At 37.7% G+C, this 27,601-nt stretch overlaps 1 protein-coding gene and 1 long non-coding RNA gene across 15 annotated transcripts in view; one reads left to right on the top strand and one right to left on the bottom strand.

Moving 5' to 3' along the window:
* Positions 1–19,832, bottom strand: part of CC2D2B (coiled-coil and C2 domain containing 2B) — a 137,604-nt gene extending 117,772 nt beyond the window's left edge. For 11 of the 13 annotated variants that reach the window (XM_072626240.1, XM_072626272.1, XM_072626285.1 and 8 more), the window contains exons 1-4: positions 19,364–19,634; positions 17,489–17,532; positions 13,873–13,941; positions 8,660–8,720 (exon numbers count right to left, since the gene is read on the bottom strand). In XM_072626240.1, the coding sequence (XP_072482341.1) occupies positions 8,660–8,720; positions 13,873–13,941; positions 17,489–17,527 (169 nt within the window). In that variant the 5' untranslated portion in view covers positions 17,528–17,532; positions 19,364–19,634. Of the gene's footprint in view, positions 1–8,659; positions 8,721–13,872; positions 13,942–17,488; positions 17,533–19,363; positions 19,656–19,750 lie in introns of those variants that run through there. The other 2 variants (XM_072626244.1, XM_072626251.1) reach the window with 2 other exon arrangements.
* Positions 19,767–27,395, top strand: LOC140515583 (uncharacterized). Of its 2 annotated transcripts, none has more exons than XR_011971095.1 (2): positions 19,767–19,853; positions 21,445–27,395. It is a non-coding gene; the product is annotated as an uncharacterized lncRNA (long non-coding RNA). The 2 variants fall into 2 exon arrangements; XR_011971093.1 differs by lacking the exon at positions 19,767–19,853 and adding an exon at positions 20,081–20,574.
* The last annotated feature ends 206 nt before the right edge of the window (positions 27,396–27,601 follow it).

The following is a 27,601-nucleotide window of genomic DNA, read 5'->3' as shown; positions in this document are numbered from 1 at the left end:
CCAGTTGCAGGTCAGAGTCCCAGGGCAGGGAGAAGCAGTAGCAATCACAAGGGAGTAGGGACCCTTCCTGAATAACGACAAGAGTGCAGACAAGCAAGGCAGTGAACAGACCTCTCCCTAAATCATACCACATTGGAACCACCTAAATTTAGAGGCCCCTAGGGAACTGTGAAAGCAGCAGAAGGCTATAAAAGACAGAAGGTCAGGACAGACAATCCCCCACCTCCAGAGGTGAGCAGAACCCAAATCTAACACTAAGTCCAAAGTCAAGAAATAGGCTGGAAAAAATGAACAAAAAAAACTTAAAAAAGATTCTGACCATAAAATGCTACTATGGTGACATGGAAGGTCAAGACACAAATTTATAAGAAGACCATGACTTGAAAATATCTATAAGCAAAGCTTCAAAGAAAAAAATGCAGATTGGATACATGTCCAAAATTCCTGGAAGAGCTAAAATAGACAGATTTTTAAAAACAGAAAAAAATTTATTTTAGAAATCAAATAAGAGTGGCAGAGGAAAAATTGGGAAGAGAAATGAGAGCAATGCAAGAAAATTATGAAGAAAATTGGTAGAAGTCAATAGAAGGACTGACCTAAGGAAGGCAGAGCCATAAAAGTGGTATGAAAATACTTAAGAAAATAACTCCTTAAGAATCATAATTGGCCAAATAGTTAAAAAAAAAAAAGGTACATAACTGTAAAACAAACAAGAAAGAAGTGAAAGAGGTGAATAGAATTTTAGAAGTTAGCTAGGGTAGACCTCTGAAGAATGCTAAATGGTAATAGAAAGGAGTATACCTATTTCTCTTCTTGCATGACATCTTCACAACAAACTGACCATGTATTAGGGCATTAAAACCACAAACAAATGCAAAAGAGTAGAAAATAAGTATATATGTTAATATATTACTTAGAAATCAAATAATCTAATCCTAAAGAATGGTCAAAGAACAAATCATAAAAACAATCAATAATTACATTAAAGATAATGACAACAATGAAACAACATACTAAAATCTGTGAGATGCAATACTTAGGGGAAAAATTTGTATCTCTTAATTTTTACATCAATAAAAGAGAAAAAGAACAGATCAACAAATTGGACATGCTACTAAAAAATCCAGAAAAACAACAAACTAACAATCCCTAATTAAATATCAAAATAGAAATCTTAAAAATCAAAGGAGAGATTAATAAAATTAGATGTTAAAGACCTATTACAATAGAGGGGAAGATGGGAGGGTGGGCAATTAATCATTGCTTGAACCTTACTCTCATCAGTATGGCTCAATTAGGGAATAATATAAACACTCAAGTGAATATAGAAATCTGCCTTAACTGGCAGGGAAGTAGGAGCAAATAAGATCGAGCAATGGGGTTGAGGGTGGAGATTGACAGAAAGGAGGGCAGATCAGGGGAGATGGTAGACAGAAGCAAAACACTGGTGAAGAGGGAAAGAGTGAAAGGAGATAGAGAGGGACAAACAAGAGGAAGAATAGGATGGAGGGAAATACACAGTAATCATAAACAGTGAATGTGAATGAACTCCCCCATAAAACAGAAGCAAATAGCAGAGTGGATTAAAACTCAGAATCCTATATGTTGTTTAAAAGAAACACACTTGAAGCAGACACACACATACATACACAGAGTAAAAGGTAAGTGGCTGGAGCAATATGAAGCAACATGCTTCAGCTGAAGTGAAAAAAAGCAGGGGTAGCAATCCTGATCTCAGAAAAAAGTGAAAGCAAAAAAGACTTAATTAAAAAAGACAAGGAAACTACATCTTGCTAAAAGGTACCATAGACAATGAAGCAATATCAACGCTAAATATATATGTGTGTGTACACACACACACACACACACACACACACACACACACACAACACCAAGTGGTACAGCATACAAATTCTTAAAGGAGAAGTTAAATGAGTTATAGGAAGAAATAGCAAAAATATACTTGTGAGGGACTTCAACTGTCCCCTCTGAGAATGTGATAAATCCAAACAAAAAATAAACAAGAAACTAAGGAGGTAAACAGATTATAAGAAAAGTTAGATAGGACAGAACTTTGGAGAAAACTGAATGGGAACAGAAAGAAATATCCATTTTTCTCAGCAGCATATAGCACTTACACAAAAAGTGACCATGTAATAGGGCATAAAAATACCATAAAATCAAATACAAAAAGGCAGAAATATTAAATGTATTCTTTTCAGGTTATAATGCAAAAAATTACATTCAACAAAGGACAGTGGAAATATAGGTTAAAAATTAATTGGAAACTAAATAATCTAATCCTAAAGAATAAGTAGGCCAAAGAACAAATCAAAGAAACATTCAATAATTTCATTAGAGAAAACGACAACAAGACAACATGTCAAAATTTATAGGATGAAGTCAAAGCAGTCCTTAGGGGAAATTTTATTTCTCTAAATTCTTACATCAAGAAAACAGAAAAAGAACAGATCAATGAATTGGGCATGCAACTAGAAAAAGAACAAATTAAAAATCCACAGTTGAGAGCCAAATTGGAAATCTTGAAAATCAAAGGTAAGATTAATAAAACTGCAAGTAAACAAAACAAAACAAAACATTGAACTAATAAATAAATCTAGGAGATGGTTTTATGGAAAAACTAATAAGAGAGATAAGCCACTGGTTAATTTAATTTTTTTAAAAAAGAAGAAAACTAAATATCCAGTATCAAAAATGAAAAGAGTGAAATCACCACCAATGAAGAAGAAATTAAAGCAATCATTAGAAAATATTTTGCCCAATTATATGCCAATAAGTTTGATAATCGGAGTGAAACTGATGAATATTTATGAAAATATAAATTACCTAGACTAAACAGATCAGGAAATAGAATGCTGAAATAGCCCCATCTTAGGAAAAGAAATTTAACAAGCCATTAATGAACTCTCTAGGAAGAAATCCCTAGGGCCAGATGGGTTCATGAGTGAATTCTACCAAATATTTGAAGAACAATTAATTCCAATATTATATAAACTATTTGGGAAAATAGGTGGAGTCTTACCAAACTCCTTTCATGACACAAATATGGTGCTAAAACCTAAACCAGGAAGAGCTAAAACACAGAAAGAAAATTATACAGACCAGTTTCCCTAATGAACATCTATTCAAAAAGTTTGAACAAAATACTAGCAAGACAATTACAGCATTATATCACAAGGATACTTTATGACCATGTGGGATTTACACAACGAATCCAGGGATGGTTCAATATTAGGAAAACTATGAATATAATTGAATAACAAACTACTGATAGAGTGCAGCCAAGATGGCAGAGTAGAAAGACACACATACTCTAGCTCTTCCTTCACAGCCCATAAAATACCTGTAAAAAATGACTAAACAAATTCTAGAGCAGCAAAAACCACAAAATAACAGAGTGAAAGAGATTTCCAGCCCAAGGTAGCCTGGAAGGCTGACAGGAAAGGTCTATCTCACAGGCACAGAGTGGAGCACAGCCCACGGAGCCCAGACCAGCCTTGGCCACAGCACCAGCAGGAACAGAACTGGAATAGGCCATGGAGGCGGGATCCCCAGCAGCAGCTGCAGTTCTCAGATCCCTCAACCCACAAATGCCAAAGACAGTTTCCAAGGTCAGTGAAATACTTTTTCACCTGGTTGAGAAGGGAGCAGGATCCTCCCTCAGCCCCAGCCTCAGGTGGCAGTAGTAGCAGCAGCATCCATTTTTGGAGCCCTTGGCCTAAAGTCCCTGGGGGAATTGAGCCACTGATCTAGGTCTCAGTCCTGAGTGGCGGCCCAGGGGTGAGAAAGAGTGCTGATTGGCATGGTGGAGCTGGTGGAGGCTCTGGAAAGGGAATTCTACTTGCATATTCTGGGCAGAAATGCTCTGGTAGCTCTCAGACCAGAGAGCAGGCCAGAAGGGAAGTAAACTCCTCTCCCTTGATTGTGCCACCTTGGAGGACCTGAGAACTTACAGGCCCCCAGAGTATTCCCTGTTCTTGACAAAGGATTAAAAAGTCAAGTAGCTGGCTGGGAAAATGCCTGAAAAAGGGAAAAAAATAAGACAATAGCAGGTTACTTCCTTGGTGAACAGGCATTTTCTTCCATCCTTTCAGATGAGGAAGAACAATGCTTACCATCAGGGGAAGACATCTAAGTCAAGGCTTCTGCATCCAAAACTTCCAAAATAAATACATAATAGTCTCAGGCCATGGAAGAGCTCAAAAAGGATTTTGAAAATCAAGTAAGAGAGGTGGAAGAAAAATTGGGAAGAGAAATGAGAGTGATGCAAGAAAATTATGAAAAGTGAGTCAACAGCTTGCTAAAGGAGACCCAAAAAATGCTGAAGAAAGTAACACCTTTAAAAATAGGCTCACTCAATTGGCAAAAGAGGTTCAAAAAGCCAATGTTTTAATGTTTTAAAGGAGGATGAGAAGAAAGTTTTAAAAAGCAGAACTAGTCAAATGGAAAAGGAGGTTCAAAAGCTCACTGAAGAAAATTTCTTTAAAAATTAGAATGGAGCATACGGAAGCTAATGACTTTATGAGAAACCACGAAATTACAAAACAAAACCAAAAGAATAAAAAAATGGAAGATAATGTGAAATATCTCACTGGAAAAACAACAAAATAGATCCAGGGGAGACAATTTAAAAACTATGGGACTACCTGAAAGCCATGATCAAAAAAAGAGCCTAGATATCATCTTTCATGTAATTATCAAGGAAAACTGCCCTGATATTCTAGAACAAGAAGGCAAAATAAATATTGAAAGAATCCACCAACAATTCCCGAAAGAGATCCAAAAAGAGAAACTCCTAGGACTATTGTGGCCAAATTCCAGAGTTCCCAGGGCAAGTAGAAATATTGCAAGCAGCCAAAAAGAAACGATTCAAGTATTGTGGAAATACAATCAGGATAACACAAGATCTAGCAGCTTCTACATTAAGGGATCGAAGGGCATGGGATATGATATTCCAGAATTCAAAGGAACTAGGATTAAAACCAAGAATCACCTACTCAGAAAAACTGAGTATCATACTTCAAGAGAAAAAATGGTCATTCAATAAAATAGAGGACTTTCAAGCATTCTTGATGAAAAGACCAGAGCTGAATAGAAAATCTGACTTTCAAACACAAGAATCAAGAAAAGCATGAGAAGGTAAACAGGAAAGAGAAATCATAAGGGACTTACTAAAGTTGAAGTGTTTACATTCCTACATGGAAAGATAATATATGTAACTCTTGAAACTTTTCTCAGTATTTGGGTAGTTGGAGGGATTACACACACACACACACACACACACACACACACACACACATAAATATATATATATATATATATATATATATATATATAGGGAGAGAGAGAGAGAGAGAGAGAGAGAGAGAGAGAGAGAGAGAGAGCACAGAGTGAATTGAATAAGAAGGGATGATATCTAAAAAAATAAAATTAAGGGGTGAGAGAGGAATATATTGGGAGGAGAAAGGGAAAAATGGAATGGGGCAAATTATCTCTCATAAAAGAGGCAAGGAAAAGCTTTTTCAATGGAGGGGAAAAGTGGGGAGGTGAGAGAGAAAAAGTAAAGCTTACTCTCATCACATTTGGCTTAAGGAAGGAATAACATGCACACTCAATTTGGTATGAAAATCTATCTTACGCTACAGGAAAGTAGGGGAGATAAGTGGAGGGGGATGATGGAAGGGAGGGCAAATGGGAGGAGGGGGCAATCAGAAGTAAACACTTTGGGGGAGGGATAAGGTCAAAAGAGAGAATAGAATAAATGGGAGGGCAGGATAGGATGGAGGAAAATATAGTTAGCCTTACACAACATGACTATTATGGAAGTCGTTTGCAAAACTATACATATATAGTCTATATTAAAGGGGTAATCAGAATGCACGGTGTTTTGGGGATGGGGAGGGGAGAAATGGAAAGAAAATTTGGAACTCAAAATTTTGTAGAAATGAATGTTGAAAACTAAAAATAAATAAATAAACATTAAAAAATAACAAACTACTATTATTCAATATAAATACAGTGCTAGAAATGTTACCTACAGCAATAAGAGAAGAAAAAAATTGAAGGAATTAGAATAGGCAATGAGGAAACAAAACTATCTTTCTTTGCAGATGATATGATGGTATAACTTACTAGATCATCAACTAAAAATTACTTGAAATAATCAACTTTAGCAAAGTTATAAGATATAAGTTAAACCCACATAAATCACCAGTTTTTCTTTATATGACCAATAACGCCCAGCAACAAGAGACAGAAAGAGAAATTCCATTTAAAATAACTATAAGCATTATAAAATACTTGGAAATCTACCTTTCAAGACAAACTCAGGAACTATATGAACAAAATTACAAAATATTTTTCACACAAAGTCAGATTTAAACAACTAGAAAAATATCAGCTGTTCATAGGTAGGCCAAGCCAAAACAATAAAAATGATAATTCTGCCTAAACTAATTTACTTATTCAGAGCCATACCAATCAAACTACCAAAAAATTATTTTATAGAGCATGAAAAATAACATCAAAACTTCATCTAGAAGAACAAAACGTCAAGAATATTAAGGAAAGTAATGAAAAAAATACAAAGGAAGGCAACCCAGCATTACCAGATTTCAAACTATATTATAAAGTAGTAATCATCAAAACTATTTTGTACTAGACTAAGGAAAAGAGTGATGTATCAGTGGAATAGATTAGGTACATAAGCCATAATAGTCAATGACCATAGTAACCTAATGTTTGATAAAACCAAAGTCACCAGCCTTTAGGATAAGAACTTACTATATGACAAAAACTTCTGGGAAAACTGGAAAATGATAGGACACAAACTAGGTACAGACCATCTCACACTGTATACCATGATAAAGTTGAAATGGATGCATGATTTAGACATAAATCCAATTAGAAGAGCAAGGAATAGTCTACCTGTCAGATATATGGGAAGGGAAAGAATTCATGACCAAGCAAGAAATAGAGAGCATTACAAAATACAAAATAGATGATTTTGATTATATTAAATTAAAAAAACTTTTGGACAAACAAAACCAACTGTAATTAAGGTTAAAAGGAAAGCAGAAAGCTGGGAAAAATTTTTTACAGCAAGGGTCTCTGAAATCTTATTTCTCAAATAGAGAATTGAGTCAAATCTATAAGAAACAAGTCATTCCTCAAGTGATAAATAGTCAAAGGATTTGAACAACTTTTAGATGAAGAAATCAAAGCTATCTATAGGCATATGAAGAAGTGATCTAAGTCATTTTTGATTAGAGAAATGCAAATTAAAACAACTCTGAAGTTTTTCAGAGTCATATCTATTAGATTGGTTAATATGACAAAAAGGGAAAATGATAAATGTTGGAGAGGATGTGGGAAAATTGGGACACTGATGCACTGGTGCACTGCTGTTGGGAGTTGTGAATTGATTTAATCATTCTGGAGATCAATTTGGAACAATGCCCTAAGGTCAATCAAACTGTGCATACTCTTTGATCAAGCAATACCACTACTAGATCTGTATCCCAAAGACATCATAAAAAAAGGAAAAGGACCTACACGTGCAAAAATGTTTACAGTAGTCCTTTTCATGGTGGCAAAATATTGAAAATTGAGCGGATGCCCATCAATTGGGGAATGGCTGAATAAGCTGTGGTAAATGAATGTAATGGAATACTATTATTCAATAAGAAATTATGAAAAGGTAGATTTCAAAAAATCCTGCAAACACTTGTACAAATAAAGTGAAATGAGCAGAACCAGGAAAAAAATTGTACACAGTATCAGCAACAATGTGTGATGATCAACCTGACTCAGTTCTTTTCAGCAACACAATGATCCCAGACAAGTACAAAAGGACTTATGAAGGAAAATGCTATCCAAATCCAAATAAAGAATTTATGAACTCAGAATGTAGATCGAAGCATATTTTTTTCACTTAATTTATTCTTTCTGGTGTTTCTTTTCCTTTTGATCTGTCTCTTCTTTCACAACTGTGACTAATATGGAAATATTTTTACATGATGGCATATGTGTAAACTATAACAAACTGCCTACCATTTTCCAAAGAGGGGAGAGGAGGTTAGGAGGAAGAAAAATTTGCAACTTGAAATCTTATAAAAATGAATGCTGAAAATTTTCTTGACATGTAAGTGGGGAGGAAATAAAACACTATTAAACTTTTTAAAAATTATTGCAAAATAACATTGTTTAGGGCAATGTTAAAAAGGAGAGAAAATACAGAGGATAGAGAGCTGGCCTTAGGGCCAAAAAGATTGGAGGTCAAGTCCTGCCTCTGACACCCTTGGGCAAGTCACTAAACATCTTAATTTCCTAAGAATACAGACATAGAGAATTCATCAGAAGGAGCTACTATACAGAAATACTATGATCCTGATGTAGTAATACTACATCCTGACATAATCATAGGTCTGTTAAAAAAATGTAATGCAGAGTGTACCTGTCCCTAAATTTGAAGAGCATTCCACTCTCCCTGGGAGTAATCATAAATCTTTATCTCAACTAGGTCTAATTCCTAGAAGAACTGTGTCCTAACTGAAGCCATGGCAGAAGATGTCTGATCATGTGTCTTCCTTAGGACCGACACTAAGCAAATCAGGGATGCAGTCATCACAGAAATTACCTTTCAGCAGATTCTGGTCACCTTTTTCATTTACTACAATATGTTCTGTTTCTTCAGACATCTGTGAAGGATATATTAAATTTTTAGAATTGAGTATTCTTTTGGAATATAAGATCATTATGGAGGTTTTAGGGAAATAATTGTTTTTGTAAAAATTATAAAAAGATTCTTCTAAAAATTTACATCTTATTCCTAAATGGCCTTTATACCTATTTAAAGAAAAAAAAAATCACTATCCATTTTGTTACACATCTGAAAATAAGTTTGTTTTTAGTCATCTTCCTGCTATATACTTGCAGTTCTTTCAGCCTTTTGTCACTAGAAATAAGGTTTATCATCAATCAGTTTCTGCAGTTTCCAAAATACATGATTACCTCACTTACCTGGAAGTCAGCTCTTCACAAACTTCCATTTTTTACTACACAATTAAAAGCTAGGAGTTAGCATGTGGTGGTGGAGGCAGGGTGGAGAGCACATGGCCTGAGTAGTTAAGAGCTGCTAGATGACGTTTTGTGCACTCTGCTTACAATAGCATTCCATAAGCCCTCATTCCAGGCCTAGTTACTCTCCTCACAGATGTGATTCTATAAATCCTGGTCACTATAGCTATCAGTCTAATACTGGCAGCAAAATGTTATGGGAGGAGTCTGCTAGAAGCAACCATGGGGACAATTGTGATAGTGCTGGCTGGTGGGCTAAGGGAGAAGAAAAAAGCACAAAAAGTAGACACAAGCAATTAACAAACCAGAGTAACAGAGGGCCATTTAATGTCAATTGGCCAATCCCAAAAGCTCATTCTATTACAGCACAATAACTGATGTTCTCAACATCAAGTCTCAAGAAAAGCTTCCCCATCTCAACAGGGAGTAGAGGAATTCTGGTGGGTTTTAAGGGTATGCCAATGGACTATGAGCTTTGGCATGTTCAGCCAAGTTAGAAAAGCCCTGAGTTAGATCCTTGGGAGAAAGGGTGTCTTCTCTCTAAAGATCAGCTGAGATATGTATGGAAAGGTTCATCACCAGAAGGCTGCCCACTAATTGAAAATTGTCTTAGTCATAACAATTTATAAGACAAACCAAAAAAAAATAATAATAAAAGCCCTCAGTTCTACATGATGTCACCCATCCCTTATACTTACCTAGCGATGATGGAAGAATGGCAGAATAAGCAATAATTTAATAGCTGCTATTCTAAATATGAGACTTGTACAAGAACTAAGCTGATATATTATTAGAAGAATTGAACTACACTAATGCTGACATTCTTACTACTGAAAACCAAGGTTCAGGGTCCCCCCAAGCTTTAGACTTATATAGCCTAAAAATGATCTCAGAGAATGATAGCTAAAAGATCAATTTTTCTTTACCTTGCAATGCTCTCACTCAGAATTTACCCTGGGAAATCTCCAAATATAGCTTAGATCTAGGTGACCATAAATACAGGCAGCACAGTTCCAGGTTCTAACACACACAAGGCAAGATAAGCAATGTGTATTTATTGTAAACATGTATATATATATATGTTGCATGGGGGACAACTTTTATTTCATTCCATAGAAAATGTGGATGGTGCTCAGTATTCAATGGGAGTCTATAAATATGCCCAGTAGCTTATGAACAATTCTGCCTTTCTGATGGGTTCTACTTTTCTTTTTTTTTCTCCAGATTGATCAATTTTTTTGTTTTCAGTTTTCAACAATCACTTCCATAAGTTCCAAATTCTTCCCTCTCCCTCCTCAAGACGGCATGCAATCTTATATGGGCTCTACATATACATTCCTATTAAACACATTATCACATTAATCATGTTGCAGAAAAGAATTAAAGTGAATGGGAGAAACCATGAGAAAAACAGAACAAAACAAAACCTAACAAAAGAGAAAATAGTCTGCTTCATTCTGAATTTCGACTCCATAGCTCTTTCTCTGGATGTGGATGGCATTTTGCATCATGAGTCCTTTGGGAATGTTTTAGGTCCCTGCATTGCTGAGAAGGGCTAAGTCCATCAGAAACAGTCCTCACACCCTGTGGCTGTAACTATGTATAATATTCTTCTAGTTTTGCTCACTTCACTCAGCTTCAGATCATATAAGTCTTTCCAGGATTTTCTGACATCCACCTGTTGGTCATTTCTTATAACACAATACTATTCCGGGGTTCTAAACTCCCTCTAAGTCTGTCCCACAAGAGATATCCATGGCTTTTTGAGACAGAAGCACATGGGAACTTCTTTGTAGCACATTGCAGAAACCAGAGAGGGGATTTTCCCAGCTCAAGCAGTGACAGTTGTTAAGACACTTGTAGAGTATCCTAGAGAGGCATACGAGAGCTACATGTATACTCAGCCACATGGCAAGCTGAGAGAATAAGAACAATGATAATACCAGCTCGTATCTATATGGTAGTGCTTTAAGATTTGAGAAGCACTTCACACATGCTAACTTATTTGACCCAAGTCCATGGATAATGCTCCTGAGCTCCAGTTTCTTGTACAGAAGAGAGAGGATCTGGATTTTCTAGAATCTCATCTTTTAGACAGAGAAGGGAGATTCTTAGGCAACACGTCTAAATGGTTGCTTCAAGTGTAAATTCAAGTTCCAAAGCTCAGAGAGTTAACATTCTAGAGAGAGCAGGGAAGCTCATTGGCCATCGTAACTCTTGTTGTCCCTGCTACTAGAAGAATGGTAAGGGATTAAATATTTAACATAGGAGTACAGGGACCCACTATTATTGTGAGTTATTAGTGAGGGTCCTATACAAAGGATCTTGCCAGACAGGCAAAAATATGGTGCAAAGTATGTTTGCCTTTTGGAAGGAGTCCAAACCATAGTGGTTTGCGTTATCAGTGAAATAAGAAGACATTAAAAAGTTTCTAAGTGAAAAGACAGCTCAGTAATTCTTCTCAAAAAGGGAAAGGAGCTGGATAAGTAGCTTCTGCCACATCCCCAAAGACAGTAAGAAACATCATGTCATGGGTTATTCAGTCAGCTCACTATTGCTCACAATAAGCATAAAAAGATTATTACATAAGATGTAGTAAAATTTTAAAAGAATTTGACAAGATTCTCAAAAATTAGATTAACATATATCCTAATATATGGTGGCTTCAATGAAAGTGGGTACAATGGGTCAGCAAAAAAAATATACTAAAAAATATGGTTTGGGACCAAGATATGAAAGTAGCCCAAGGCTGGTAAGAAAAAAAAACTCAAAAGTTTCATAACAAATATCACGAAAACTTTAAGAGTTAGGGAAATTGGGGAAAATGTTAGAGTAGGAGGAAACAATATAAGCTCAGCTTTCTCCCACAATTATTCTAACAACACTTGAGAAGAGTACTAAACCAAGTACAAGAAGAAACCGTACTGAGTTGTTTTTCTAGCCCAAGATTCAGCTCACAGGCAAATGGCCAAGGCAGGAAGGGTTTGGGGTGGGGGAGTGGGGAGAAGGTGAACTTGTTACTCAAATCCCAGAGATGGATCACAGATTCAACTGATAGGCTCAGTCCAGAGTGGGGAGATGGACAGTTCTATCACTCTGACCAAGAAGTAGGATGATGACATATTCAACCCTTGGGCTCAGACCACAGGTGAATTGAGAGGATTGTTGCTTTGATCTCTGACTTTGCCCAGGAATAAGGCACTAGGACAGGGGTTGCAGACAAGGGGTTGGCCTATGGATCTGTCCCTTTGAACCTGCAGAACCTCCCTGTAGCGCTGACAGGTGCTGAAGCCAGCAACTATGTGCTGGAATTCCACCAAAGAACAAGACTACAACAGGATTACCTAGATGCAAACTGGGGTCCAGAACCTGTAAAGCATTATTAGATCAGAACAGAGGGCTAGCTGAAAATTTGCAGCTTCCTTGCCTGAGTTGTCACTGAGATCCCTAAAGGACCCAGCTAATAAGAACCAACCCTATATAAGGCCTCAACATTCCCTCCAGAAAAGCTCACAGCCTGGCCTTAACACCAATTATCCAACACCAGAATTCTTGTCATTTTCCTTCATCTACCTGTATCAGTTTGGATGGAAGGGCACCATGGGGTTCTGTGAGTAGCTCATGATGCATGGTCTACTCATCTGTTATTCTATCCTTCATTTAGGCAGACAACACAATATATTGCTGTAAGGAAAAAAAAATTGCCTTATGTGCTTTCCCATTTATTTTACTGCTTTATGTTCTATAAGCTGACCATAGTTGAATTCAACGCACAGACTTTTTCTGTGTTAGAAACAAAAATGGGCCTATTTGTTCTATTTTATCTTGAAAAAAAGTAATATTTAGTTTTCTTAAGATACACAATATCACGGTCTACCTCTTCCTTGAGTTTCCATAGATTTTGCTGCCTTTCAACAGATGGGACCCTATCCCCCAGATATGAATAATTTTGTCTTTCTAATTTTCAGTCTCAATAAACATACTAATCTCAGTTGGGAAATTATAGCACAAAATTTTACCCTAACTCTTTTCTCCTCATTTTTCTAGAACTGTGTACTCTGATATGAGTGATAAATGTATGATTGAGATCCCTCCCCTCTTTCTACTTCTGATCTCACCAAAGCTTGACTTTTCTACATCAATGACACTCTGGATTTATGGATTGTATAGAGTGTCAATTACTGTTTTGAAACTCTACCGAAATTCCCCAGTTGCACAGATGTGAGCAATAAATTTCAAACAACCTGTTGTTGCTACTTTCTGTTCTTTGCCTCTAGACTTTCCTGGCTTCCTTCAGGTCCCAGCTAAAATCTCATCTTCTGCAAGAAGCCCTTCCTGATCTCTCTTAATGGGAGTACTTTCCCTCTAAGATTAGCTCCAATTTATCCTGTCTATATCTTACTTGTACATAGTAGTTTGCATGCTGTCTCCATTAGACTGGAAATTCCTTGACAGCAGGGACTGGATTTTTTTTTTATTGTTGTTAAGTTTTCGTTTTTATTTTTGCCCTTTTCTGTACTCCTTACCATTTAGCACAGCAACTGGCATAAAGCAGGTACTTAATAAACCCTTGTTGACTTGATTTAACTGCTCTGGTTTGCTTGTGCCATGACATTATTTATGTCTACATACATTCATTACCTAGAGTTGATAACGAGATAAATGATTTGTGTAAACTGACCCAAAGACATCAACTTTGTGAATCGCTTGAGTCAATTATTATTCTAATTGGCAAGACAAATACTGATAGACAAAATACATTTTTTACCATACCTTTTTTTTAATATCTTCTCTCATCCTAGAGATTTTTTTCATAACAAATCCTTCTTGAGGTTTCATTTTCTGCATTTTTAAGAAAATATGTTCATATGAATAAAAACCCATTTACTGAAGCTAGATTGATTTCTGCATGAATATCAATTATTATTTGCCATTTAAAGATTTTAATTCACTCACATACTATTGTTAAAATTTTGAAAAATCATAATTAAGGGAGCATATGAGTAGAGGTGGTCAAATAAGAAAATGGGCCTGAAGCAAATGACAGTCAAACTCAGTCTTACCTCAGAAGGAATAGTCAGCACAATCATTTTTAGAGGCTTATGACAAAGACTTAGAACTTTTGACCATATATGATAACCCAAACCTTATGTGACATTTTAATTCCATAATGTAAAAATCAATATAATTCAGCCTTAATTTATTAAGTATCAACTATGTACAAAGCACATAGAAGGATGCTGAATAGGGGACTATCACTACATTCATATTCTTTAGAATCTTCAGGATGTGAAATCAAAATTTAAAATGTGAATTTTACCATCTTCTAAAAAATTAGTACCCTGTGTTTTAAAGAACTGTGACCCTACAAGTTAAAGCCTTCTTCTCATCAAGCAAGGATATTACTCACTTCCCCAAGGTAATGAAAGTGGTGGATTGACTATTTTTGTATCAACAGACTTAGAAGTCAATATTTTAACTCTAAAAATTATTTCACAGTCATTTTTCCAGCCCATTTTGAGCTATGGTAAACACTAAATGATATTATTTGTAGAAAAATTACTTTCTGCCTAACACTTATAAATTTTATTTCCTGACAGTCATTTTGTGTTACACGAAGATTTTAATTACAGAATAGGAGTTGTTATGTTAGTATCAATTGAACCATTTCCATTAAACAAGCTGAGAAAGTTCTAAGGCAACCTCACTGACAAAAGGACTACGTCACAATTTCTTCATTTATACCTAATACAAATTATTTCTAAATCCATACCATGATTAAAAGCAATCACTTTTCTTTGCACCTTCATAAGAAATTTGGGTTGGAGCCCAACCTGAAAGAAAACCTGCTGCTCTATTCACTTTTATCCTTTTATCACTAAGCAATTCAATATTTGTATTTTAAGCATTTTTAACAAGAAGCTTTAACAATCAATAAAGATCTTTCTATATCATCATCTAATATGTTGAATCAATGTTAGCTCATGACTAGTTTCCAGGTTTAAACTAGAGTTTTTTTAAATGGTGTTCTGATGGAGAATAGACGCAAGCTGGGGGTCAGGAGGAAGGGAGGGAAGCAACTTCTCTTGAGATATCTAACAACAAGGAGGGATCACCTCCTAGATGTCTGTTGTCTCAATGCTATAAGACACTTCTAAGGAAAAAAGAAATCTGCCACAGAATGAAAAGATTAATAGCAGTAATAATAACTCACATTCACATAGAACCATAACATTTGCAAAATACCTTCGTCACAACCACCCTGTGACATAATTACTGCTGAGCAAAGAAAAGCACAAAGAGGATGTGTAATTTATCCACACAACCAGCAAGCATTAGCATCCAAACTAGAATTCGTGTCCTCTGACCAAGAATCTTGCCCTAAAGGAGGATGCCTGCAAAGGGGTGGTATGATTTGAGGTAATCTGGTGATAGGGATGGGTCATGTCTTCAAGCTCTAGCTAACATTTTCTAGCAGTTATAATAAATCTACCTCAATGAAAGCCTTTATTGTAAGTTAACCACCTGACAATACACAAGAGAACATATATATGCATATGTTCTCCCCAGAGATATAACAAAATTTTGATTTGGCAGTTATCAATTTTATCAATACATCTTTTTACACAAGTTAGTATATAGGAGATTTTTTTTCTTCTGATAGAAAGAGAACATTGTCTTTTCCATATTTTAAAAAAATCTAACAGGATCTAGGTAATTTTGCCTTGCAAGTCTCTAAATTTTATAGCAAACAACCACTGAAGAAGTTAAAAGACTCATAAATCAGAAGTTCCCTGTAGTTGTTCTGAAAAGCAAATATTTAAGATCAATTTTAGAAAATGTATGCAGCTTACTGAGTGATATAAATATGTTTGTACTGTAACTTGAGTCTCTTTTTATAAATGATGTTTTGAAAGGCAAGTACTCAGCGCTGTGGATAAAGTGACAGGCCTAGAGTCAGAAAGACTTGAATTTAAATCCAGCCTCAGACACTTACTAGCTATATGACTTGGGCAAGTCATTTAGCTTCAGTTTGTGTCCTCAACTATAAAACAGGGATTATAAAGGCCTCCTGGAGTCCTTGTAAAGCTCAAATGAGAGATTTATAAAGTACCTGGCACCTAGTAGGTGCTATATAAATGTGAGCTATTATTATCATTATATTGGAACAAAAATTATTTTAGATGTAGCAGTTAACTAGCACGATGATATTCTGGTCTGATTATTTCATCTAAAAAGTCAGCATTTAAATGATGCCTTTTCATTCTTGGAAACTCAGGGTAGTTTTATTCTGCTGTTTACTTTGTAGCTCCTTCTCATCATCACATTGTACTTAATCTGAGAATTAGATGTTTTACAATAGCATTTGGCCAAAATCACTGAAGTTCTGTTTTCCAAAGCAGTAAACTGGTTTAGTATCTTTGCTTTGGTGAACAAGAGATTTTGTGGTTTTGCAAATGTAGATACCCTACAGCGATGGTTCTTAAGCTGAGGTCTTTGAACTTTTAAAATATTTTGATAATATTTCAATATAATCACTTTCCCTTGTCATGTTATGTATCTGATTATATGCATTTAAAAATATTTTTCTGACAAAGGGTACATAGGCTTAACCAGATTTCCAAAGGATAAATGGCACAAAAAAGGTTAAGAACTCCTGCCTAGGATCATATCTTAGCCAATACCATTATATATTTGTAAAAGGCAGTGGTGTAGTTGTTAAGTACTGGTCCTGGAGGAGAAAAATCTTGGTTAAAATTCTCTCCTTAGATTCTTATTAGTGGTATGACTGAACAAATCACTTAATCTGTCTCAGCTTCAGTTTACTTATCTATAAATTGAAGGTAATAATGGCAGCTACCTCACAAATTAGTATGAGCATCAAATGAGATAATATGGAAAAAGTGTTTTTCAAACTTTGGAACTATTCATAAATGTCAGCTAGTGTTATTGTTATTATTTTGTTTGTTAGGGTCCCCTGAGGTAAAATTTCAGGAAGGGATCTAGAAACAGGTTTTTCCTGAGTATACCTCAATCTGTTCTCAAACTTTCTAATTCAATTCATTTATAAGAGAAATAGTGTTTGGCATGTTTTATCCCTTAGATGCTACAGTGAGCAGGTGAATTCCAGTCTCGTGGTTGGATGGGCTGTCAATAACTATTTTTAAAAACTGCCCAAATGGCTAACATTCAGTAAATATTCAACAAATACCTGTTGGTTGATAGAAAAGTGCATTAATTTTCAGAACTGATAGTTTTCTATTTACAAAAGAATTTTGTAGTCAAAATCAGAATTAAATGTATTTTGAATTGCATGAGAGCATTAAGTTCAGATTCCTACTCAAAATATCACATTGATTTTGAAGTTAATTTTAAAATATTCCTTAACTGTGTCAGCTGACATCTCTGTTTTCTGATAAAGATCCATTAATTCTGAAACATAACACAAAAAACGATAAGATCACAGGTTAATATGTAAAATAACAAGTTGACTTAGCTGATTGCTGTATAGGCTTCTTTATCAAGATAATAAACTAAATTCAAGTTCATATTAGTCATTTGATATTTCTAAGTATTATACTATGAAACTACACATACATCATTCTGATAGATAGTAGTAGAAAAGGCCAGGAGAGGGGACTATTAAGGATCTCTCTCCCTGTGTTGGAGGTACTGGATCTCTTGCAACAGGAAAAGCTGAAATGAATGATTGCTCTATTATAATGGTTTGACTTATTAGCTTTTAGACCAATATTTACATTATCTAATGACTTATGAAAATACCCCAAAGCCCCAAATTCTCGATCTTTAATTTCAAATCATTTGAAATAAAATGCTAAAGTTCTATTTATCCCACAACTCAATTCCTCCCCCCCACCCCCACCCCCAAAACCTATAACTAAAAGGCAGATTCTATGTACAGGAGTTTTTGAGCTGTTTGAGAATTCTCTAAAAAGGCTATTTTGTTTTAATAAATGTTGGCAGATTAAAATTACAGTAGAAATCGGCTTAATTATTTGTAAAGTGCTTTGCAAACTTAAAAGCACTATAAAAATTCCATTTTATACAGGTATTATTCCCCAATCTACAGTTGATGAAACTGATTTGACTCTTCAGATATGGCCAGATAAACCCCTTGTGGTACGTATGGGCTGTCTTAAAATTGTTTTGTATTGACACAGTATGTAAAATAAATGAATTGCCTATCAAAATCCAAAAAATGGATTCCCTATCAACATAGGGGTTCTCCAAAGGTCCCCTATTCAAATACAACATTGTATTAATTGGATTGAAAGAAGAACACTACACATCCTTTCTGTGGAAGCTTATAATGATTCAGAAGACTTCTTTTAAACTACCCACCCAGGAAAAGCGTTTCTTTCTCTTATTTTATATTCTCAGGTTCTCAGCTGACAATTTGGTTCATTGATACGGACAACTCTCTCTAGCGGAGCTGTGTATCTGTATCTATCACAAGCTCTTTAGGGCATGGACCTTAGACATCACCTTCTCCAAGCGGATCTGTAGTCGTTAGACCCGGGTTCGAATCCCTCCTCTGATGACCATTATTGGTCACATCAAGTGATCTGGTGCCTACTTAGCAAGTAACTGAACCTCTCTGACCTTCAGCTTCTTCATCTATGACAAGGTGGGGTCCGAGCAGACTGCCCGGGGGGTCCCTTCGAGCTCTGGATCTATGGTCCCAGACTTAGTGCGTCTAAGAGACTTCAGGGGGTCATCCATTCAACCCAGAGGGCTCAGGAGGACGCTGCTCGGCCCTCCCTCCCTCAAAGCAGAGTCAGGCCACGGTCCTCTTTGAGAATGAAGGACAAATACAGCACAGTTGGGGAAGGCGGCCCAGATAGTGTCAAAGGTCTTAGGACTTAATGGAGAAAAAGACTGGAGCGGCCATTCAGGTTATAGAGGAATAAAAGGAGGTGGCACAATGGGGCGGTGCCGGCCCGGGTCTTACGCGGGCTGGGATACCATCTACCAAATGAGCGGTTTGGCCGTCATGGCGTCCATCCAAGGGGCCTTCCCCTTCTGATTCCAAATCCAGTCCTCTCCCCACGCTTGGGCTGGACTTGGGCAGACGGCAGCGCCACACGCGCTGAGTAGCGGCCTAGGAAAAGAAAACCTTCCTCCTAAAACGGCGAGCCCAATCCGACACCCCGCAGGGACGAGCCTAGGGAGGAAGGGCGGCTGGGGGCGCCATCAGCTGCGGAGACTACGTTTCCCAGCAGCCTCCGCGGCTCCTACCTACCCCAGGTTATTCTCCCCGTCAGGCCTGGCTTCCCCCACGGGCACCGAAAGAAGTACAGGATGCGGGGTGAGACACTGGCTGGGGAAGGACTCAGGTCTCTTCCTGAGGGAAAGATGCGCTTTAAAAAGATCACCCCCGCCTTTGCTCCTCGCTCCCTAACGTCTGCCGTTCCCTACCCCGGCACCCACAAAGATCGCTACTAGAACGTGTCTTGCGAAGTCGTTGTTCGAACGTGCGCAATACAGTCGCTCGGGAGCATGCGCAGTGCCACCTCTTTAGGAGCTGGTCTCGCGCTCGTGTCGGCGGGTGGGACACCGAGAGCGCGCGAATTAAGGGGGCGGAGTCCCAGAGATGGTTTGCTCACGAGCCTCCGGCCGTTGTGCGTACCCCTGGGCTGGAGAGAGGGAGGGTTTCCTACGGGAAGTCCTGCCTTCGTGCTTCCGGGAGCCCAGCACCTTGTAATGGTCAAGAAGACCAGTATCCCCAACTGGTAAGAATGGGCGCGCTCTCGGAGAGGTCGCGGGTTGCTAGGGGAGCACGCGCGCTGTACTGGCCTCAGCCCCGCCCCCGCCCCGCCCTCGCCCCCACCCTCTCAGAGGCGCGCGCGCTGTACTGGGCCTTAGAGGTGGCTGTTCAGCCCCAGCCCCGCCCCCGCCCCGCCCCCTCAGGGGCGCGCCCCCTGTACGGGACCTTCGCGAAGGATGCTCCGCCCCGCCCCGCCCCGCCCCGCCCCCTCAGGAGCGCGCCCGCTGTAAACAGGCAAGTCCAAGGTCCCCGGTGGCCCGGGCTAGGAATTCCCGCGGCAGCCGCGGAGCGGGGAAGGCGGCGCGTAGCTCCCTAGGTCCTTTGTTTCTTCTCCCTTCTTAGGGCTCTCACCCGGGAAATTGCCTCTGCATTTGGAAACTAAAAACAGCTGTGACTGTTGTGTCAGGTGCCACCAGAGTGCACCGTGGGTGGGTGGGTGTGTCGGGTCGAAGGGTCGGCGGCCGTGAGGACACACGCTGACTTCCAGCGAGCTGAGGGTTTAATGCAGTAAATAAGAGCCGAGTGTGCTCGTCCTCACGGCCCCGAGAAGGGTCTCTTTCCTTTCCTGGCGTGTCACCTAAAGGGAAAATAAATACAAACATCGCGTATTTGGAAACGTAATGAAAAGGATACCGACAAGCTGCTGGGGAGCAAAGTAACACGGTCATTGCAGTAAACATGAAGTGGTAAAGGAACAGTTTTGTAACTGCGTACATGTGCCGGGCAGTGTGCTGAGGGCTGGGGGTACAAAGAAAGCGGAAAGACGAACAGTTCGTGCTCCCGAAGTGAGGAAGACAGCGGGAGAGCCGTGGGCCGATGATGTGTGTGTGCGCGCGTGTGTGTGTATGTGTGCGCGTGTGTCTGCATATGTGTGTGTATGTGTGCGTGTGTGTGTATGTATGTGTGCGCGTGTATCTGCGTGTGTGTGTATATGTGTGCGTGTGTGTCTGCGTGTGTATATGTGTGTGCGTGCGTGTGTAGGATAAAGTGGAGCTCATCAATGGAAGGAAAGCATTGGGTGATTAGGAAAGGCTCCCTTAGAAGGTGGGATTTAGCAGGAACTTGAAGGCAGCCAGGAAGTGGAGGGAGGAGGGAGAGCAGAGAGAGATTCCACGTACCGGAACAGTCAGCGAAATTCCAGGAGTCTGGGGATGTGTTGTCTGAGGAACTAGGAGACCAGTGTCACTGCCTTGTGTTTGGGGGGCAGAGGAGGGCACGGTAGTGTTAAGGTGCAAAAAGAATGGCAGGGTCGAGGGGGCAGATTATGAAAGGCTTTGGATGCCTAACAGGATTAACTGACACCATCAGTGGGTGTCATAGGCTGGATTCAAACTCAGATCTTCTAACTCCAGGCCTGACACTCTGTCCATTGATCCAACTAGCTTTCCCTTTACATGGTCTCAGATTCACATCATTATTGAATCTCCCAAAAACAGAATATTGTAGATAAATAATACTCCTCTATTTTGAGTCTTATGTCAAATTCCAGTTCTTACTACTTTTGATTTTGTTTCTCTCCTCTTGACTTCCTCCATGAATGAAATGGTCATCTCTAGGAAGATTCTGAAGATCATCTGGCCAGACAAGGTACGAGGCACTGAGGTTCTTTCTCAAACTAAACTGCCAAGTATGCAAACTCTACTTCAGCTCCAATATGTGAGCTTCATTCACCTGTCTAGACAGCTAGGACCCTGGGCCTGGAATTCTAAAGATGAGTAGTCCCCAGGGCATGGTTTCCCCCAAAACAATTTTAAATGTAGTATTTGTTTCCTTGTATGAGTTCCTATATTGAGAGCCTCTAGATAGAGTGAGAAAAAGTCCGATTTCCTTAAAAAATGTTTTCAATTGTGCTGTAAAATTAATTTCATTTTGTGCCAAATAGTAATGTGTAGCCTTGGTTTAAGATATTTTGACAGCATTGTATCCATTTTTTCTTTTCAAAAAAGTTTTAGAGAGCTGTGAGCTCTTTTACTCATTGGTTACTTGCCTCCCCCTTGACTCTAGCGGGGGTATTACCTCCTCTCTCAAGGGTTTAAACTTGCCCTTTGGATGATGATATTGCTGCACTTGTTGTGGACAGTGGCTCTGGAATGTACGAAGCTGGCTTTCAGGAGATGATGCCTCGCAGGCTGTCTTCCTTTCCATTGTTGGGCACCCCAGACATCAGGGTGTGATGGTGATAATGGGCCAGAAAGACAGCTATGTGGGGGATGAGATCCAGGGCAAGAGAGGTATTCTGACCCTGAAGTACCCTATTGAATATGATATGTCACCAACTGGGATGACATGGAGATCTGGCACCATACTTTCTACAGTGAGCTCCACATGGTTCCTGAAGCTCACAGAAGCCCTACGGAACTCCAAAGTCAACAGAGAGAAGATGACTTAGATTACATTTGAGACCTTCAACATCCCAGCCATGTACAGTGCCATTCAGGATGTGCTGTCCCTGTCTACTTGTACCTCTGGTATTGTGGCAGACTACCTCATGAAGATTCTGACCAAGAAAGGGTACAGTTTCACTGCCACAGCTGAGAGGAAAATCATACCTGACATCAAGGAGAAGCTGTGTAATATCACCCTAGACTTTGAGCAGGAGATGTCCACTGCTACATCTTGCTCCTCTCTAGAAAACAGCTATGAGCTCCCTGATGGTCAGGTGATCACCATTGGCAGTGAGATATTCTGCTGCCCAAACCTCTCTTTTGATCATCTTTCTTAGGTGTGGAATCCTGTGAAATCCATGAAACTACCTTCAATTCTATGATGAAGTATATATTGACATCCATAAGGATCTGTATGCCAATGTCTGGTGGTACCACCATGTACCCAAGCATTCCTGATAGGATACAAAAGGAGATTACAATCCTAGCTCCCAGCACAATGAAAATCAAGATCATTGCCTCACCTGAGCACAAATCCTCTGTCTGGATTGGAGGTTACATCCTGCATCTCTTTCTACCTTCCAGCAGATGTGGATCAGCACAAAGTATGACGAATCTGGGCCCTCCATTGTCCACTGCAAATGCTTCTAAGCAGACTGTTTTTTTGGTTGAATTTTTTTTTTTTTTGGTCAAAGGATGTGACATGATAATTGCCCCCTGTCCCCAAAAGAGATGAGCTTGGCATAGCTTTGTTTGGTTGAAGTTTTTTGGGGGTGGGGTGGGGTGGGATTGGTGCTTGATTCAGGATTTAAAAACTGGAACTGTGAAGGTGATGAGCAAAGTATGTTGGAGGCAAATATCCCCATAGTTTTACAGTGCATCTTCAGGACTCTCCATTTTTTAAAATAGTCATTTCAAATATTATGTAATGCATTGTGACAGAGTTACTTGCCACTATGAAGGTTTTCCTTCTCTGCTACAGAAAAGGAGCTCTGTAACAAAGGTGGGAAGGTACTAGTATTGCTTTGCATGTAAATTATGTAATCCTTTAAAAAAAGTTTTGTCTTCCACCTTAATACTTGTTTCTTTTTTAAAAATTGTCAGAGCCATAATGAATGGCTCCCTAAATTTCCTGCCTGCCCCCAATATAGATGTGAATGAAGACTTTACAATCTCCCAACAAGCTTTATGAGGTTGGTTCCAGTACTTGGGGGGAGGAGAGGAGCTCTACCTGTGTGCTGACTTAAATTCAAATAAATTCAATCTTAAATTCAAATAAAAGTACACGTTAAAAAAATAAGAATAAAAAACTCTTATAACTAAACACTACAGATTATGGACTGAATTAAAGATGCATTTTTATGGCAGCACTTTCCAACTTTCATGTGTTGATGTCTTTTTTTTTGTTTTTAAACAAAAAATTGTTGTACCACACATGCTTTACATAGAACATTCTACTCAAATAATTTTCTTTTCTTATTTTATTCTAATAAGTTAAGATTTATTATGTTTATAACTACCAAGCATTTAACAAACAAAAAGTAGCATCAGATATTTATTTATTGAAAAATCTTTTTGATTTTCATATTTATAACTTACAAATAATATTTGTATGAGTAGGTTTCATTTTTCAGTGCTGTGTTTTTCAAAATATGGTGTCATTAATGATATTACCACTTATAATTTTTCCCCATTATTTTAGCCACAGTCAAGATCAATATAACAGATAAAACAGAAAACTACATTTCACACAAAAAGATGTTACAGATGATAGCAATATTTGTACCATTTCAACAAAACAAATATTCACTGATAAGCATAACATTCTCAGATTCAAGCACTTTTTTTCAAAGTAATATCACAAGACATCTGTTCACCTTCCTTATTCAGATGAAATACCAAATGTATAATATTTGTTGATGGTAAATGGGTTCCTCAATTAATTGCATTTAGAAATACCCAAGTCTCTAAAATGATAATTGTTTCTGTAGACTAGGTAAGTCACTGATTAGCATATTTTTATTCTATTTTGTTTGCAGAGCAAGCATTTTAAAAGTAGGAAGTATTTTTTTTAATTTTGGAAATTTATTATCCAAACCTTTTACTTTTCATAATTTCAGTCACTTTATTTTCCTGCATCAGAATATGAATTTGAGGGGTTTGCGTTTATTTATAATATTCAGTATTTTTAAAAATCTACCAAATAGGCAAGTTTTGTGAGGGAATTTCTGATATAAAATAAATTATACTTTGTCTTTATTATCAGCACTAAAAAAATAGCAATTTCATCTTGAGTTCACACACTTTGAAGTGCTTTGGCATAAGAAATCCAGTCGATTTCACAATAACATGGAAAGAGCCTATAATTAACCTCCATAGCGTTACACAATGTTGCAAAAGCTTTTCTTTTAATCGGCCTGCATCGTGTAGCCCCTAACTCCTATTTTGCAATACTAGTGATTGTCAACAAAGCATTTGTCATATCCAAGTTGCATGTTGGGGGAAGGGGTTGTCATAGTTTTAACCAGAACTTGCTTAATTTCATTTTGCCCCAATATTGATGATTTTATGTGGCTGTTTTGTTTTTGGTGCTGTTCAACTGAAATTGAATCATGAGAAATTGACATCTTCTAGTTCCCTTTTCCCCTTCTTTGTTTCATAATGATGTGATCCTTATGGTTTGTTAAATACTGAAATAACATATATGTTTGAGGGTACAAAAGAAGTCTTTCTGTTTGAAGATGGGCTTAGGGTCAGCTATTTTGGTGCTGTTGTTAAATAGCAGTTTAACAGTTAAAATAAAAAATTCCCTTGCAACAAACTAGATGTTGTAGGATTCAAGACGCTCAAATTTTCTGATATACTTTAAAGGTACAAATATATAAAATTATTCCAATGTAGTACATATGACCAATTTGTCATTAAAGCAACATTTAATATTACCTTTTATTTATTGAACAATCATAATTCACCTAGTATTAGGGGGCAAAAAAAGAAAGTAATTGAAATCTACGTTTTTTAATATTATTTTGTCCAGGAACTTTCTCATTTTTGAAAAATGTGAAAGACTTCATTAAGGCTTACTGTATAAATGATTATGTGACAAATGGAAGGAAACAAATGCTAATGATTTGCAAAGAGCCTGATTAACATTTAGGTTTTCCTTTCAGATGTCAATTTTGAGGCCTTTATGAGGTCCAAGGAAAGAACTAGGTACAAACATTGAGATCCAAAGAAAGAACTAGGTACAAATATAGTCCAGGAAACAACTAGTGTTCCCCCCACTACATGTGAATTGGTGTGGGTGAGATTAACAGCACTTATCCCAAGGAGAAGAAACCAGCTCCGAAGCCAATATGGCTCTTAGCTGTGCCAAAATAAATGAATGCTCCTCTCTCAATGATTGACTCATCTCATTAACTCACAGAAGATTTCTAGAAATAATACATATTATCCTCAGAACACAATAGAGCTTAGGCCTTTAAAATTTTTTGATTTCTCTTCCCCCCACCCATTTGGTTTCTTCTCTTTACTCACTGCCCACTTTTGGCACCAGCCCTCTCTCCCAGGGTTTGAAGGCTCCACACTTCACTCTTCCTCCTACATCTGGGTTCTGGCTTCATACTTCAACTCAAGACCAGGCTTTTTCCTGCTAGTTAGCTAAACTGAAAAACCCCTACAACTGTGCTAATTGGAGAATATCATAAAAAAATTCTGAGTCACCTCCCAATTCCTAGCAAGGGTGCGGAACCTCTGACCTCAAGGCCACATATGGCCCTCTAGGTCCTCAAATGGGGCCCTTTGACTGAATCCTAACTTCACAGAACAAATCCCCTTAATAAAAGGATTTGTTATGTAAAATTTGGACTAAGTCAAAAGGCTTTAGGACCTAGGAGGCCATGTGTACAGAGTATTGTACTAACCAGAGTCTTCAAGGGTCAAGACATACAATCACTATCTTTTTATTAATAGCAATTTGTATAAATTAAACAAGAATAAAAATACACTTTAGTTTTTCAAAAGATTTGAGATTTGATCAACGTGGATTCTGTCTGTACTGGTGAAAACTGAAGCTCCTCTATATAACAGAGAGTTTCCTGTGTTGCTATGGCCCTAAAATTCACCAACTGGTAGCCAACTTTGTGTTGATTGCCCTTATTGTATTTAATTAAGAATGGTGCTTGGAAAATAGTCCATTGCTGGATCCACATCCACAGCGTTTTCAGCTTGGGAAGTCTTGCCAGATAGTTCTTCAGAATAACATAACCTTCAAGAACTTAAGGATACTTCTAGGTCCTGATATATATGTCAATAAAGGAAGGTTTAGGCTATTATACATGACATTAGACTCTGGCATCACTTGAGTCACACACAAAATAATATGGCTTTTTATTAAGTTATTTCAAAACCTATTTCAGACAATTGCTCTTTCTTAAAAGGGGTCCAACTGCATTCTACCCTGTAGGAAGAAGTTGAAAGGAAACTATAGGAAATGGAAGGGACAGCTTGACAAGCTGGGGTAGGAACTAGAAGAAAATGGCTTGCTAGTGATGGTAGAAAAGCAAATACTGACAACCTCTTCTCCATTCTAGCCAGTTGTAAGCAACTTATTATCTTTGGTTGGGCCCTTGTTTGCCCTGGCAAGAATAAGGTATGTTTTGTTTAAAGAAACCTCTTTTAGCAAAAAAAAAAAAAAAAAAAAAAAAAAGGAACACTTGCCAGATTTTCTTTTTTAAAGTGTGTAGAAATACAAGTACTTTTATTTTTCATTGATTTCATTGTCTGTAACCTTGGGATCACTTGTATCCACTTTGATAGCATCCTTATTGTTAAAAGGAAAGGTAACTATTCAACACATATTAAAGAATTATATGGAATCATAGATCTTTTATGTACATGTTTCCCCGAGGTGACTGGGGTGATTTTGATGTTAAATAATCTATATGTTAACACATGTTCTGTAAATTAAATGAAACTAAATGCATGTTGAGTTTCTTTTGAACCTTTGTAACATTTTAAAGAAAATAAAACATTGGTGCTGAGTCAAATAAAACCTTTGGTATTAGTTTAAGGACAAGAAACAGTTGGAATGCTTTAAAATAAAATTGTAGATTTAAGACATACTGCCTATGTGTGATTGTTAAATACTTTATGTAATTTAGCATATTAGCAAACTGAATTTTGTGTTTTCTTTCTTACCTTTCAAAACTTTAATTTAGTCACATTTTTACATTCCATTACTTCATGTTGATCTGTTATCTTACCTTTTCATATAGTGGACTTTTCATTCAAGTCTCCCACAGATTACCACTTTACTGTGTGCTCAACA

The sequence above is a fragment of the Notamacropus eugenii genome, chromosome 1, assembly GCF_028372415.1.
Source record: "Notamacropus eugenii isolate mMacEug1 chromosome 1, mMacEug1.pri_v2, whole genome shotgun sequence".
In the NCBI taxonomy this organism is placed as follows: domain Eukaryota; kingdom Metazoa; phylum Chordata; class Mammalia; order Diprotodontia; family Macropodidae; genus Notamacropus; species Notamacropus eugenii.
Note: the sequence above shows the minus strand (reverse complement) of the source record. Positions and strands in the feature narration are given on the sequence as shown.